This window comes from Numida meleagris, chromosome 21 (assembly GCF_002078875.1).
Source record: "Numida meleagris isolate 19003 breed g44 Domestic line chromosome 21, NumMel1.0, whole genome shotgun sequence".
NCBI classification, from domain to species: Eukaryota; Metazoa; Chordata; class Aves; order Galliformes; family Numididae; genus Numida; species Numida meleagris.
In genome coordinates, this window is record NC_034429.1 from 1,958,224 (window position 1) to 1,974,336 (window position 16,113).

The following is a 16,113-nucleotide window of genomic DNA, read 5'->3' on the forward strand; positions in this document are numbered from 1 at the left end:
GAGCCAGGATGCTAAATCTGGAATAGAAATTTAGTGAGCGACTTTAAAGGATGGGGAGAACAGGTGATGGACGCTTTCTATTTGCAGTCTGAGCTCTTTCTACAGAGGTTGGAGCAGGCTGAGGAGCTGTCTGCCTGCAATCCAGCAGCAGTCAACAGCAGAAACTCCTGGATGTGTGACAAGGGAATGTAGGAGGGATTTGATTTATTAATTTTGGTGGAGAAATCCAAAAGGGCACAGAAATAACTGTAATTAATGTTGAAGGAGGAATCCTTCTTTGTCCAATTGAAGGAAATGCTGCAGGTAACTCTTCAAGTGCAACTGATGTCTTCAAATTATGAATCAAGGAGAGAATTAGGTATTAAGATTATGACATTTTCCAAGTGTCTATGCCTTACAATTTTAAAATCAATTATTGAAGTTCAAACGTTCATCCCCACCCCCCCAGCATGTTAATCCATAATGCTGATATTCTCATATTGCGATGCAAAGACAAGCACTTCAGCATCGTACTTCTTTACCAGACAAACTTTTCTCTGTGGTGTTTTTCAATTTTTATTAATTAATTTTTGAATGCATAAGAAAATGCAAATCGTTCCATTGTATTACATCTTAGATTAATCACTTGGAAAATATCGATTTTAACTCATCAGAAATAATGGCTTATGACAATCTCAAATGGTGACTCTGCTGTAAGGAAGTGGGATGGAACTCTTTAAAGAAGCATCGTGGGCTTTTCAAATTGTATTTTTCCCCATCAGTGAGAACGCTGAGGTTTATCCTTTAGAATAAGTGGATTTTTATTAATGTGGAAACAAAATGAAAGAGTAGTATTGTAGCAGAAATGCTAAGTCAGGGCTTGAAGCAGTGATGGAGCACCTGGTGGGAAGGCAGGGCCAGCCCAGGGAGCTCAGGTGCATGCAATGACCTGAGTGATGGAAGGGATGGAGCCAGGATCCACCCCTTCCCAGCTCTCATTTAAGGGTTGGCAGTGGAGGTGAAGGCATCTCACTGAAGTTCCCTGTGTGCCTGAGGCCTTCTGAAGGTAGGCAGCTTCTTTCCTTTATTTCTGTGCCCACAGCTGTTGTGTTTGAGCAAATCCTCACTTGCTGCTGCCTAGGACTTTGCTACTCCTCTATCATTGCTGTCTTTCCCATTGTGTTTCAGTATTACAAGTATTATCATTTTAAGTTACTAAAAATGTAGAGTAAGAAAAGGGAAGTGCACTGTGAAGAGTAAGACTGCGTTATGAATCAGAGGTAAACATGCTACTCTGGCATCTTGATGAAAGATAAAGTGGAAGTTGATGTATGTACCTGCCGCTTTCTTTGTACCTGCGCTTCAGAGCATTCTATGGAGCGATGAGTTGGGGTTAGATCCTAGGGCACAATCATGCAGAAATCCTGAGATCCTCTCACTCTCAGAAAGCTTTGGAGAAGTAGATGTGGGCTTCCAGGCAGGGAATCAGAATCGTGCATTCAGGTACGTGTGTATATACAGTAAATTATTTAGCCACTAGATGTCCTAATGCGCAGAGATGCAAATCCAGCGTGAGCAATGATGTACAGAAATTACAAACCTGGGGCTCAGAGCTGATGAGCTACGTATTTTTAGCCCCTGGATTTGCAATTCCTAGAGTACTGCTGAAGAGGCTCTAAAACACAACTGAAAATGGGACTGTTGGCAGCAGGTTTGCATGCAGGCTGTGACTGGCTGATGGATTGCCATGATGCACATAGGTTATGCTTTTATACTGACTTATCAGATGCTGTACCTACTCTGTCTGTTAGAGATTGTTTTGAAGTACCATGTGGCCAGATCCAGCATTGCATCTTGCTGCTAAATGTTGTTGTTCTTCAGGTATAAAATAACAGGATTTAATAAGTCTTGACAAACTCATAGAGGCATGGATCTACTGCTAAAGGAAATGCAACACCTTATACAGAGGAGAGAGAGAGATGTTGCAAGAGAGGAAAAGAAAATGATGAAATGTTATCTGGGATTTTAATTCCTATATTATAAACAGTGGAAATGCCATGCCCTGGTTTTTCAGCTGCTCTCTCTGTCTGTGATAGACCCCAGCCATTTGCCTGCAAGATGGGTTGTGTGGAATTGCACATTGCAGAGGGGGTGGTGCTCTGGGAAGAGCTTTTGAGCCAGCCCTTATTGTGGAGATGGAGAAATGACTGGGCAGAAGGAGCAGCCAGCTGTTGTTTTTATTGCTGCTTTAGCAGTGTATTCTTCAAACAGGGTTGGGTGGGGGGGTGCCGTGCTCCTTAACTATCAAGTGGTCCAAAGCTCTGCACTAGGATGTGCATCTCTGTACTGGGTTGAGTGTCACAGCACTCAACACACAGCAGAGTGGCAGATAGAGTCAACCGTAAACTTAAGGGCAAAGGGTCAGGATGAATTTCAGCTGTGTTTCTGCATGTTCATGTCTCGTGGAATGCTGCACTCAGCTGTTACCTCCCGCTGGTTCACCTGCCCTGTAACTGGTTCTGAGAGAAGCAGTAGGTGCTGAGGCAAAGCACGGTGTTCTTCTGGGGCTTTTATCTTCTCCATTTTTCAGATCCAATTTAGTTTAGGGGATTGTGAGTGAGAGAAAGGGGAAGGATAAGCAACCAAAATATGCCAAGAGTAAGTAGGGTTTTTATTGGCTTCTGTGTCGTTACAGCAGAGCCTGTTCAGAGTGCTTACTGTAATTTCATTAGTTATTTGTTGTTGCAGTTGGCAGTTCTTGCCTGCTCATGAATTATTTACCTGTTGTACAGGTGTGAATATTTGCTTTAGAGCCAACTGGTGCATGTGTAATGTTCTCTGTGACATACATCAGTGGGGTGGGCGCGTTTATTCTCCTTTTATCATCACATCCATTATGCATACGGTTGTACACTTACACCTGAGGTGGCATTTGAATATGGAATGTTTTTTTTAGTTGCAAGGGCTACAAAATGAGGCCACTTTCTTTCCACCTATTCCTGAGAGCGTGCCAGTGGTGACCACCCCTCCCCAAACCCCAGGCTATTATCTGACCCCAGGTGATGTGAATTCTGATTTAACTCAAATCACCTGTGGGCTCCTCCAGGGCTGTACATCAAATAAGAAACAAAAAGTAATCACCTGCTGCAAGCTCCTGAGCTTGGGGAGAGAGAGGGACTGAGAGCACCTCTGCAAACTCAGCTGGAACGTTTTGCTGAGCTGCTGCTGTGGAGGAGGTAATTCTTAATTGTTTCCTTCAGGCTGTAGTTGTATAGCTTATTGAAAATTATTGGGGTGCTGGCATGCAGCAGGTAGAAAAACTTACTTAGCAGATGTTTAATGTGGATGAAGGCTAGAAACCCACAGACTCTGTTACAGCAATCTCTGTGGCATGGTGCAAGGTGCAACCTGAGATGCAGAGGTGTGGAAAAACCACACTCAGAGTGCACTGGAGGCAGAACTCGTGGCTGCAGATCCTGTCTGTCCTTCTGCTCGGTGCTTTTGTGCTGCCTGCTTATGTGGCTGGAGCTGTTCAGGAGGCTGCTTTGGTTTGCATTGTTCCTTTTTGCTTTTTTTTTTTTTAGTTTTTCTTTGTTAGCAGAAGCATTGGAGTTTGGACTTTCAGTTTCTGGAGAATGTAGAAACCCAAACGTGAAATATGGACTGTGTTAGAAAACAAGTATTGCTTGCTGCCAAACGTAACCCTTGAAATGCGAGGGATGAACAAACTTCTTCCTTCCAGCGTTCTCAGCTTCTCCATTAGTGTTTATCCCATTTCCCCCAGTAATGCCATGAATTCTGGATGCACCTTTTCTTCTTGCTCACTCCCTGATATCAGAAGGCAGATCCTCCCTTCCCCTCTGACTTCCCTCTGGTTAAACTTCAGTGTGAATTGCAACTGTATTTCTAACAGAGGTGGCTCACTGGGCTGCCAGAGCAGATTTAGAGCTTTGTTTCTGTAAGGTGCTGTACTTCCAGTGTGCATCAGTGCTTAAGGAACGCATGGTTTCATCTGCAGCTCAATTTCACCAGCTCAGAGGTTGCCGCGTTCTCCCCGCTGAGGTTTTTTGTAGAACACTTTGCTGCTTTGTATGTCAAGTGCACTGATTGAAGTTACCAGCTGCTGCCCTTTCCTGCTTATGCTCTCTTCCTTCCCATCCTAATAGTTTTATAAACTGAGAACTGGATATTTTTATCCAAAGCACCAAACATTGACTCAGTGGCATGGGCAGAAACAGTCTATTAGCTGAGCTCGGAGCACGTGGCTGCATGGAATGGATGTCCTTGGAAGTAGGGCTGTGGTGTTGACATACAAGGGCTTTAAAGTATGGGAGATGCTGTAATGCACAAAACCATTCCTGTGTGCCTTTCTGGTTGTGTTCCTTTGAGGTTTTCTGTTTGTTGTTGTTTTGGAGCCCACTGGCCATGGAGATGACTGTAAGCTGTTGAAGAACATGTATTTTTCATGGACTTGCTCTCAGCCTTCACCACTCTGCTCTTCATTGTGGTCTGGCAAATGCATGACAGAAAAGGAATAAGAGATCTTCTGATGTGATGTTCTCAGATATTGATTTTTTTTCTCTTAAAATTCCGTTTACAAATTCCTTTTGCTTTAATTATTTGTTTCCAGCTGAAAGCAGTACAAAGCTAGCCTGCAGGACCAATTGACAAGCCTTCGTTTTAAGCCCATGTAACTAATCCTATTGTATTTTTCCCAAACTCGCCGGTCAGGGATTTCTAAGCACTTTGACGGGAGCAGCTGAGCACCCTTAGCATGTGAGGCAGGTGGAGCAGGGTGAGGTTAATGGATGAATTCGAGAATGGGGAAGGAAATAAAGCCCCTCTGCTGACTGCCGTGCTCCTGACGCCTAATGCAAATAGGGCTTATCTCCAAAAGAATGGCAAAAGGAGAAGAAATACATTATCTTAGATTTCATGTCTTTGTGCACTGATGCAACGTTGTGATGCATTGACCTGGAGCACGCCGTGCTTGGCTTCCCCAGGAAGGCTTTAGAGTCACGATGGTACAAACCCGATCCCTTCACCCTTACCTACAGTTGTGCAGGAAGCTCGCGGTCAGCGCTTTGCTGGCATCGCCGCGCACCGCGCACCTCCCTTTGTGCCACCGGGGCCGAACCGGGTCCCGAGGCGCTGTGCGGGGCGGTGCGGCTCCCTGCCACCAAAAGCTCGGTCCTCCTCTCCCCGCCTGCAGCTGCACGCCGCTTTGCGCCTCGTTACCGCCCGAGTCGGGGCAGAGCGGAGCGGCCGGACCTGAGCGCACCTGGGTTCGCTGGCCTGGCTGTACCAAAACGGGCGGCTTGCGGCGAGCCGGGGGGAAGGGAGCGTGCAACAGTGCCCCCCCCGGCAAGGAGAAGCGCGCTTGCTCCCAGCGCCGGGCGCTGTTAGTGAAGATGGCACAAGCCGTGCTCGCTTCGGGCTGGGGTGCTGCCCGCCGCGCTGCTTCCCCGCGCACCTGCGAAGGGCGGTACTTTGCTGAGAGCGGGGCTGGGGGGGGAGGCAGGACGCGCTCCACCCCTCACCCCCCTCCGTTCCCTGCCCGGCCCCGAACACCGGAGCGCTGGGGGGGGGCTCCGCGCGCTGCCCAACGCACCTGGCCCCGCCCCGCGTGCGGCTAATTAGCGGCGGGGGAGGGGCGGCTCATTAGGGATGCGGGCGCGCGCGGCGCCTCGGCGGCAGTCGGCGGGAGGAGCGGCGGCAGCGCGGGGCCACGGGCACGGCTCCGGCTCCGGCTCGCTGCGCGTGGGGAGCGGCGGGGGAGGGGGCGAGGGGAGGGGAGGAAAAGCAGGAAAAAAAAAAATAGACAACGCGGGAAGCGACTTCTCTCTCCACCTGCGGCTCCGGCGGAGATTTGCAGCCCCAGCTCCGGTCGGGAAAGGAGCGGAGTAGCGGGGCCGGCATGGGCGGAGGGGCCGTGAGGGGCCGCTGCGCCCCGCGCCTGGAGCTGCTGCTGTTCCTGGGGCTGTGCGGCCGCGCGGCAGCGCTGCGAGGTAAGCGGGTTCTCCACCCCTCCCCGGCAAGTTTGCGGCCGGAGCCCCCGGTCCCGAGCACCGGTTGCTCCGCTGCGCGCACCCCCCCCCCCCCCAAAACCCCGCGGGACTGCGGTGGGAAGGCGAAGCCCCGAGTGGGGCTGGGGGAGGACCGCGTTGCGGGGAGAAACTGGGGCAGGGGAGGATGCACCTCTGCGCTGCGGGCTCCGGGCTGCCGAGCATCCTCGGGAATGCGGCGTGTGCGGGGCTGCGGGCAGCGCTGTGGTACCCGCAGCGGTCGCGGGGAGCGGCCGAGCCGTCCCGAAATGATGGGTCCGGGAGATCGTGGCCTGTTCTGGCAGCGAGAGAATCCAACACCTGGCAGAGAATGCGAGTGCCTGAGCTTGGGTGCGCGTACGCGCGGTGTTATTGATGTACGTGCTCGGGGTCCGTTCTGCCGTCCCCACCTCCGGGCTGGCACCTCGGCCCGGTGGGCTCGGGGGGGCCGGGCATCACGCACCGTTGGCCCCCGGTGCTGCGGGCTGCCCGGATCCCGTCGCAGCGCGTTCCCTCCCGCTGCCGCGCTCTTACAGAGCAACCCTGCAGCAGGCTTCGTAGATCCGAGCAGAACCCCGTCTCTGTCGGCTCTCTCGGTCCCTCTGCGGAGGTCTCTCCCCGCGTGCCCGTGCTTCCATCTGCTGCCGTGGGGCCGCTGGGTCGGGCACCGCCCGTGGGTCCGGCGCGGGGCTGGGCCACAGGTGGCTTCTGGCAAAAGCACCCCTCGTAGAACAGCGAACTGAACAATGAGAGCGGGTGAAGGCTGGCATCTCTTGGTATTTCTGTCGAAACGCATTTGTGACCACGAGGGAACGCGTGCGTGTTTAAATCAGTGCTCTGAGGTTGCTCTTTGCTTTACGCATCGGCAGAACTCCGGAGCAGCCCTCGCACTGAGGAAGCGAGGCTGGGGTCGGGCCCTGTGAGCCCCAGAAGTGTCACTGCAAACCATGTGGGGCCATTGCTGTGAAGGAGTTTCAGTTGTTCAGCTAAAATTTCCCATGCAGGACGTTTCAGGCTGAAATAGGATGGTTTGGGTGTTGCTCTGAGGAAGCGCAGGGTACCCTTGGGTTCAGCTGCTGGCTGCGTTCCCTGAGCCCTGATGTTGTGCTGTGTTCTGTTGTCGCTTTGGCCAAAGCAGTGAACCCCGGCCACCGACCCACTGAGCTGTGAGCTTTTGGGCAATGAAGTTGTCTAAAAGCTGCCCCTGAAACAAACAGCGTTCCGAGATTCCGTTTGGAACTGAGTTTAAAGAAAAATGAAATGATTGTAGATAACCTTCATGCTGCATTTGTCTGTTGGAACGAACGTATGTACATAGCTTTGGGCTTTCATTTTACAGCAAGCAATACGTAGGCATTGGGAATTTGTAAATGAGAACGAAGTTGCTAATATTTTTTTCTCGCTGATGCATTGAAACTAATTTTGGGTCGCTTGTATCTGAATAAAGATGTCTCTAAAATAGGAATGCTGGTATTGCTCTGCATCTCCATATTAAAGCCTAAAGCTACGTGTTTCATCGTGCTCCTACATCTGTGCGCGTTTTGTTGTCAATAAGCATCGTTAGGGATTTTCCTTCTCCTGTTGCTGTAGTACCTGTGCTGCTGCTGTGCTGCTTGGCAGCCACTGCATCTCGCTTCTGGTTTCATTGCAATAAGATGCTCCACTAAGCCCCTCTTGGAACCGGGCACGGCAGTGAGCAGCGAGCTGTAGAAGCAGGCGTCTCCTCTGAGTCTGAAATTTGGGGATTTCTTAAATTTGCTTTTTTTTTTTTCTCATTAAAAAGTGCTCTAAATACACGGTCTGGAGAGCTGTGAATTTAAGGCATCTGGGAACCCTGAAGACAAACCAGGTTCTGGACAGCAGAGCTCTTGGAGGAATGGTGCTTGCTTTAGACAGATAAAAGGAGCAAATTTGGATGGTGAAATGAATCCAGTGGCAGTGATGGGACTGATGGGCAAGTTATTTGTGTCCTGGTTGTACCTTCTGCCTTGCATTTAATGACAAACTTATGCAAATGAGATGAGCCTCCGTTTGCTTCATTATGAATGGGCTGGAATTTCATTTTGTGTATCTAGATTCTCTCCGTGTTGGCAATGTACTTCATTGCCACCAGCTCAGAGCAGTGCAAGAGCCATGGTTGATGCTTTATTTGCAGAGCGATGCCGACTTGCTGCTCTGCTTCAGAGTTTGTGCTACGTTCAGGAGCGGGGAGGCTTTTTGTGTCCTCATTTCTACATCTGAGAGGAAGCATATTGTGCCTGGTGTCGCATTAGATTGTCTCCAGTTCTCTTTCTCCGTTCCTCGTGCCCTGCTGAGAGTAAAGCTGTTTGAGTATTTGCAACTACGTTCACCAGTTTCCTACCTGGAATATTTCTCATGTGCCAACCTCAATTGAATAGACGCTGTCAGCATATGGATTTATTTGATCTTAAAGTACGCGTGTCATCGGGATCTCAGTGAAGTGGAGACCTGAAATATTAACAGCAGACCCGGGGTAAACAAAAATCAAGGAAAGCCACGAGTGCTGTACGTGTTTCTTGAATGACTTTGTTCCAATCCCAGAGGAAAAAGCATTCATTAGTACAGCAAATCCCAGCTTTGAAGCATCCCTCCACTCATGGTGCTGAGCACCAGGTCTCCTTTGTTTCTCTGTCAGTGTTTGTATCAACTTCACAACTGCTCAGGAAGGAAACTTTGACTGGGGGCTTTGGTTACTGGGCAGCTTGTTGTTTCCCTCTCCTCTCCACGAAGATACAAGCTTGCTTTGCTTATGCCATCCTCTTGCTTCGTGTAGGAGGAGAAAGGAAGGTTTTGAGGGAGGATGATGAGCCTATCTAAAGCCATGGGAAATGTGGGGGCTCAAAGTGGTATTTCAGTGCTGCCATCACAACGTAGTTGTTGTCATACTTTGGAACTGACAGCATCAGTGCATCTATGTATTTATTTTTTAATGCACCGTCCAGTGCAGTTATTGCTTCCAGCCAGTCCTGCTCTTTTCTTCGTCTATTGCTGCACTCGTGTTGTAATATAGTTCATGAGATAGAGAGAAGGGTTTCTCCTGAGTGTGAGATTGGCTTTGGACCCACTGTGGAACAACTAATCCTTATTTGGGCTGTTTCAATTTGTTCTCTGCTGGTACTTGGGTGTGTTCCTGCATTGCTCAGAGCACGCTGCATTTTCTGCATGCCGTGGATCAGCGTGGCAGCCAGCTGCCGAATGTTGCTCGGGCAGAAAGCTGGGGAGTGACACGCACGATCCCGTGTCGGAAGGGAGGTGCACACCGTGTCCATCGTGTGCTTCCTTTCTGGTGCATGCATCTCTGGGCAATGTTTCATTTCTGGAAAGACAGGGCACCCCTTCCCTGGAAAGCAGCGTGTTGCCGTGCTGCTCCTTCCCGGCTCATCCATCGTACGCGTGTGCTTCACGTACACGCTGCAGAGCTGTGCAATTCCTATCGCTTCAGATGCAGAGAATGAAGCTCGAGCTCTACAAGGATGAAATGAGCTTTCCAAGCTATGAAAGAAAATGTCCATCTTCATAGAGGCAGGGGACTGTATCGGGATGAACTGCTGCCAATGAAGAAGAGAAGCTAATCTGACGGTGGTTTCACAGCGAATTACAGAATGCAAACATCAACAGTCTGATACAAGCTTAGATGGAAAATTACTTATGGTGCAAAGGATCCCGCAGGGCCATCTGATGTATGTTTTCTGTATTTTCAGCCCTGCTTTCTGGGGAAAGGTGGAGTCAGAGGGAAGGAGCAGAATGTTAACACCAGAGGCTGCTGTTTCTGTTGTTTTCAGCAGCTGCCGCTGTTGCAGTGAAGCAGATGGTCAGCTTCATTTCTGTGAAATGGTTTGATTTTTTTTCTTCCATTTCTACTTTTAGAGAACCTTAATTGCCACCCTATATCACGCCGTCTCACCTTATAGCATGAATATTTGTAAGTATGCAGGTGTTTTTTTTAATACTTGATCGTATCTTACGTGATCCGTAAACCACATTTGAGAGCATCTTGCCAAGTAGGCACTGGAAGCTGCTAATGTTACGTACGTGATTTGGTAATCTCAGCCTCAAAATCCTGCCTTCATCATTTTGGTTCGTGCTTTTTGATGGCTCCCCCTTCCCACCTCCTCTTTGTGGCCTTGCTTTCTTTTTAAGCACCAGCCAGGAGCAGCAGTAATAGAGAAGTGCTGCTTGCAGGCTCTGGGTGGTGTAGTTCCCTCTGCTGGGGCGATGGGCAGAGCCCGCTGGGCTCAGGTGTGTGTTTGTAAATGCCTTCAGTGCTTTAAAGGTGCCTTGGGTGCTTCTCTACGTAAAATGGTGCAATAAAAGAGCACGGCTTATCCATAGGTGAAACCTATCGAGTGTGACTGGAAATGACCAGTGTGATCAAAATGAATGCGGTAAGAAAGTGTCAGTGGGCGAGTGTTGTTGTTCCTTATATTGGAGCCTGTTGTAACAATAGGAGAACTTAAATAAATGCTTCTGACTTTTTTCCTGTGCAAAATGTCCAAACTTTGCATCTGTGAAGAAGCACAGGACACACAGGACTCCTGCTTTCTGCCTTTATGCTGAATGGGCGGTTACTTTGAGTTGGATGTATCTTCTTTTTTCTCAGCAATAAATGCTTTTGTGGATCTCTGACTTCTCTTCTGAGAGCATTTCTGCGTGTGAAATTAAATTGCTCGGGTCCTGGCAGACAGTGAATGTGAGAGGAGCAAACCCGGAGTCTTGTTGTAAGTGCTGAATAGTTTCTCCCAGTATTGCTTCCATGCTTACAGCACTCCCAATAATAGATTGCATTACAGGAAAACAAATTTGCTCTATTAATTGAATCCACCTGTCATATAAAACCGTATCTGATCTGCAGTTCAACAGATGTGTCTGTGACTTTTATGGTGACGGATGCTTCAGGTGAGCTGTGTTCTGGGCCAGATTTAAAACCGCTAAGGGTCCGTGGTAAGCCATTACCCTTTGAAATATTAATTTCGGCTTCCAATTGCGAGGTATTTGCTGCTGTATATAATAATGGGCTTGAGTTGGAACTCTTTCTTATCTTTTAACTTGGCTGTACAGAGCATGGACTGTTTGCTCAGAGCACAGGAGTAATGCTGGGTGGCAGCCAGCAGCACTTCCCCTGTCAGAGCCACGTTCTGCAGATCCACGAGGGATCTGTGTCCTCAGTGCTCCTTAGCATGGTGTGCTAACCGAGTTCTGCCTGCTGTGCACATCGTGTAGCTCTCAGACCGAAGTGATCCTGGAGAAATACTGATACATTAAAGCAGCTTTCTCGTTCTGAAATTTGTTTTTCCTTGATGACGATGTGTTTTTAAAGACTTTGTGAGCTTCCCAATACGGTTCATAGATGAATGATCAGTAATTTCCTATTTGTAAGAGGGAAAGTAGCTGAAAAATATTGAAGGGATAAACACAAGTGGAAATAAAACCCACCACCCCTACTTATCATCATATGCTACAGAGTCATGTCAAATTTGTAGATCCAACCTTGAGTAACGTGGCGTAACTTACACTAAATGGGCTCACACAAGTTGAGGTGCTGGAGATTTCTCTCATGTTTCTGCCTGCTCTGTCCATGCCAGTTTTTTATAGGGCAGGCTCTGGGGAGCCATAATCAGCTGGTGTAAGGCCTGATGTACAGTATTTATTTCCGAGAGAAAGCAAAATTCTCAACACTTCTTGCAAAGAGCTGTGCAGTAGAGAACTTCGTATAACGGGAACTTTCCAGATCTCCCCAGGAAAGCTTTGGAAAGGTTTAATAATATAAAATGCCAGGAGCTCCCCATTACTGGAACAACCAGTTGTCTTGCAGCCAGGTTTTGTTTAGAGCACGGAGCATCCCCGTGTGAGTTTGGGTGCTGGGGAGTCCGCCTGGCCATTGCTTCTGGGAATGAGCAATGTAGCAGTGAATGCTGTGTTGCTGCTGCTGTGTGCAAAGGGAGGAGGGGATGCGTGGAGCTTTCGGCTGCTCCAGCTTTGGAGATTCCTCATCCCGACACGAGGAGGTTGGCAGTGTGCATCTCCCTGTGTTATTTAACTGTGTGCTGTGGGGAGAAGGTACTCACTCATGCATTCCTTTTGTTATCAGTCCTACTTCTCAGCTTTTCTCGATAGCAGGAACTTCAGTAATGTTAGTTTAGTTTCTTTGGTACTGTGTTAAGAGAGGAAGCAAGTCAGCCTTCTCCAGCTGTCGCTTGGTAGCAGCTTATGGTTTTACTGAGTACCTGAAGGCGTTCTGCTAATACCGAATTTGCTGCAGTAACAGCCCAACTCCCTCCGCTCCCGCTGTATTAAAAACGTAGGACTTATTTTGTGTCAAATGAGCTAACAAAATAAAAGATGAATTTAGAGTATTTAATCTGTCAGCATCAATGAGTCTGAGAGGATTATCATTCCATTACTGCTAATAGATTTTTCCCACAGATAACTCTGCTGCTTGACTTGCCTGTTTCTGTGAAGATTTTTACAGATCTGATTTAGGCTATGATTTAAATATTCCTGCTCTATTTTGATTTGAATCTGTGAGTTACTAACGTGGCACCTCACTTATTTTGAGCTCGATAAGTTTGCCTCCATCATTTGAATGGGAGCTCGTCTTCTTGCGCCTTTAATTCTTGATTAAAAATCGTGTGGTGCTTTCTGCTTTGAGTCATCCTAAACGTGACCTAGCAGCTCGAGCTGACTTCTCCTTGCTTCCTTTCTGAGGAATGGCAGAACAAATAGCACTGCCCTTATGATGGGTATCAGAAGGACTAATGCAGACCTGGCGCTTACTTTAGCACAGGGAAAGACCCCAAGGATGGGGATTCTTATTTCCAAGGTCTCTCAGTGGATGTTGATGCATTAAAGTTTTTTTGGAGATAAATAACATCGTTTGTTACCTTGAGGAATTGGAAAGGGAACAATTGTGCCTTCCTCCCACTGCCCCCAACAAGCTGTGGGGAGGAGGGAGAAGAGTACATAGCAGAGAAACTTCCTGACTCTAGATGGAGCCCAGGCTGTAGCATTTGACTTCGGTAACTGCAGGAATGCCCTCATGAAGGTCACACAGTCCAACAGTCAGAAGTACTGCAGTGAAGGGAGACCACGCCATGATCAGCATTAGTCCCTGCACATAAATCCCCCCTCTCACAGTGCATGTTTCAGCAAGAGGCTCCACAAGGCTTGGCAGCACCTGTGAGATGCCCTCGGTTATGTGTGAAGGTTTGTGCAGGTTGGGGTGACACGTTGTGACTTTGGGGTTAGTGGGGTTGTCTTATCCGGGTCTGGGTGGACCCATGCTCCCGTTGCACTCAGAATTTAGCAGAGGACAAACCAGAGAGTAGATGTCAGTGAGGGCTGCCTCAACCTCTTACAGCTGTAATCATCTCTGGCATTAGTGCTGCATCTCTGTAGTTTATGATGTCAAACTGGGTTACATGGCTATGGAAACTCTGCTGTGTATTTCAGAACCTGTTTGAGTTCTGTGCATAATTAAAAGACTTTGAGTCTCTGGTGTTATTCAGTGCCTTTCTCTAGTTTGCAGTTTCTAATCACTGTTTTTTATACAAATAACGTTATGTTTGCCACCTTTTCTGCGCATAAGAGTGAGATCCCTTTGCTAGTCCAGCAGGGATGGAATGCTGTAGGAGGGGAGAGGGCATTGTGAGGTGTATCCATGATATTCTGGGCTCAGACAAAAGTAAGAATTAATGTTTTGCAGCTAGATTCAGAGCGCTGCTGCTGCTCAGTGCAGTGGTAGCTGGCCATCCTGCAGCCCCATAAATGAGACCATAGCCACTAACAGCTTGGCAGGGCTATTCTTGAGAGATTTTTGTGCCTTTGGAATGTTGTTTCTAGCTACGGTCCCCATGGTCCTGCAAGGACAAAGGATACACCTCTCGTGATGGAAACAAATAACAAGCCATGGTCCCCTTGCATTTGGCTGCACTGCCCCTGCTGTACTGTCATACAGCCTGCAATATTCCATCATCTGAGCCTGTCATGCTTAACCTCCAAAGCAGCTTAACGTGAGAAAGCAGGAGAAGCTGCGAGTGGGGAAATAGAGCTGGGCCTGATGTTGGTTCATGTTTTTTTTTTTAACCTTTGCTTTCTTTGCAAGTGTACACCATTAAAAAAAAAAACAACCCACGAAATGTTACCAGCTTACACCAAGATGCTTTTAATCCTTTGAAAGTTCTGTATTTAAAATGCTTTATTAAAGGAATAAGATATTTCCTATGGAGTTAAACTATTTTTCATAGCGGGAAGATAGGAGACTTCAATAACACAGGAGTTATTAGGAGGGGAAGTAGAAGGAGGAATTTCTTTTTTCAGTGCATAATTTCTCACAGCTGCAATTAAAAGAAAACCCCACAACCCCAGGTGTTTGTTTGTGAGGCAGCCGGTCCCAGAATGATGTGTGATGTGTCCAGCCAGTGAGACTGGCTTGTAAAATAGGACGACAGTTTGTTTCCCAGTTGGTTTTGGTGGGTTTTTTTGCCATATAAATGCAAAAGAAACATCAACCAAACTCAAACATGACCAATAGGAATCAACTTTGATCAAAGCACGAGGCCGCTGAGCTCCATGTTGGTTCTGATGACTTTAGATGGGGCCAAGTTTTGTATGAGCACTCATATCAGACGTGTTCCACCTGAAAAGACATCTGAAAGTTTGGGAGAGCAGAATGCACCAGTGTTCCTGGAGCAGCTTAGCCACGCTTACCCTGATTTAGACTCCAGTGTCCTACAAGCAGGCTCTATTCCCTTGTGTTGAAGGCTTGCTGTTAAGACTTAGCTGATGATGGTAGGTGGTGATGGCTTGTGGTGCTTCTCACGAGCTAGGCTGATGCAGCTAGCAGCTTCAAATTCATGTCCGTTGTCAGCTGTGAATCTTGTTTTAAGCCCAAGTTGTTCTTCTTGCACTTCTGCATATTTTAGATCTCCTACCATTGTGGAAAGCAGTAGGAGAAACCCTCTTTGTGGCTGTTTAAAATCTCATCTCAATGGTTTTCAGTAAAGCAGACCCACCACTGGCAAGTGTTAATGAAGACTGGGACTGTTCCATGAATAGATTCCTATTCAGAGTGCTGAGATGATGTGCTGTCTTTATGAAAATGGATTTTAACCTCTAGGTTGTCATTAAACAATTTCTGCTGGAGATCAGCAAATCTCCAGTGGTTATTGCTGTCTTGGTAACCTATTCCACTGCTTTGACACTACAAATTCTTCAGTAACATCACAAAGTAAATTGTTTTAATAAAGAGAAGCCTATGACAAGGTGACTGAGAATGTCATCTCATCACGTCAAGGGTCTTCAAGGCTTTACACAGGTAGCTGTTTCAGCTGCCTGCATGCTTCCTGCATCCAGCTTAGCAGTCAGAGGACAGAGGGGTAGTTCAGGAGTTGTTCAGTTGCTGTATGTTGCTTCTGGGATGCTTCTAAAAAAGGTTTGATTTTCAGTACTGACTCTTGAGACAATATATATACTTAATTTAGTTAGTAGTATGGTTGCACACAGTACAGTTGTATTTCTCCAGATCTTCTTGTTGTTTTTGTTTTTCAAATGATAGACGTGATTCTCAGCAGATGGGATTGAGGACTCCATTACTGAACTGTGGTCAGTACTCTCAGGTAAACCCAGCATCTACCAAGTATCAGTTTCATCACTGGATGAAGTAAAGATGTAGAAAGGCCTTCCCCTTGTTGTACAGTGAGTTAGAACGGAGAAAGCCTTCAGTCTTGTGTTCTGGCTGCTGCTGTGTGACAGCTCGCAGTGCTCCTAGGCAGCGTTCAGCAGGGTTACTGCATGCATTTGAGGAGCAGTGTGCAACAGGAACGACCACCGTGTTCTGCGACTTCGTTATTCTATGTAGTGTACTGAAATCATCACATTGCATTTCTGAAAATTTCTTTGTGTAAAGACGAGTCAATAAATCCATCATTTATAACAGTGCTGGTTGTAGTATTCCTCCTTATAGGCTGCTCGTTGTTAAGTTGAATTTGTGTGTCTGCTACGGTGAGCAGCTCTGAGTTTATAGTCAGTAGTTGCTATCCCTAATTCAGCGTCTACTTCCTGCGCTTGAAGT

The 16,113-nt window shown here is 47.6% G+C and overlaps 1 protein-coding gene across 10 annotated transcripts in view; it reads left to right on the forward strand.

Moving 5' to 3' along the window:
- UNC5D (unc-5 netrin receptor D) overlaps positions 1-16,113 on the forward strand; it is a 261,651-nt gene that overhangs the window by 154,745 nt on the left and 90,793 nt on the right. For 3 of the 10 annotated variants that reach the window (XM_021374796.1, XM_021374797.1, XM_021374800.1), the window contains exon 1: positions 5,897-5,987. The exons of 6 other annotated variants lie outside the window; for them this stretch is intronic. In XM_021374796.1, the coding sequence (XP_021230471.1) occupies positions 5,897-5,987 (91 nt within the window). Of the gene's footprint in view, positions 1-5,789; positions 5,988-16,113 lie in introns of those variants that run through there. One more of the 10 variants, XM_021374799.1, reaches the window with a different exon arrangement.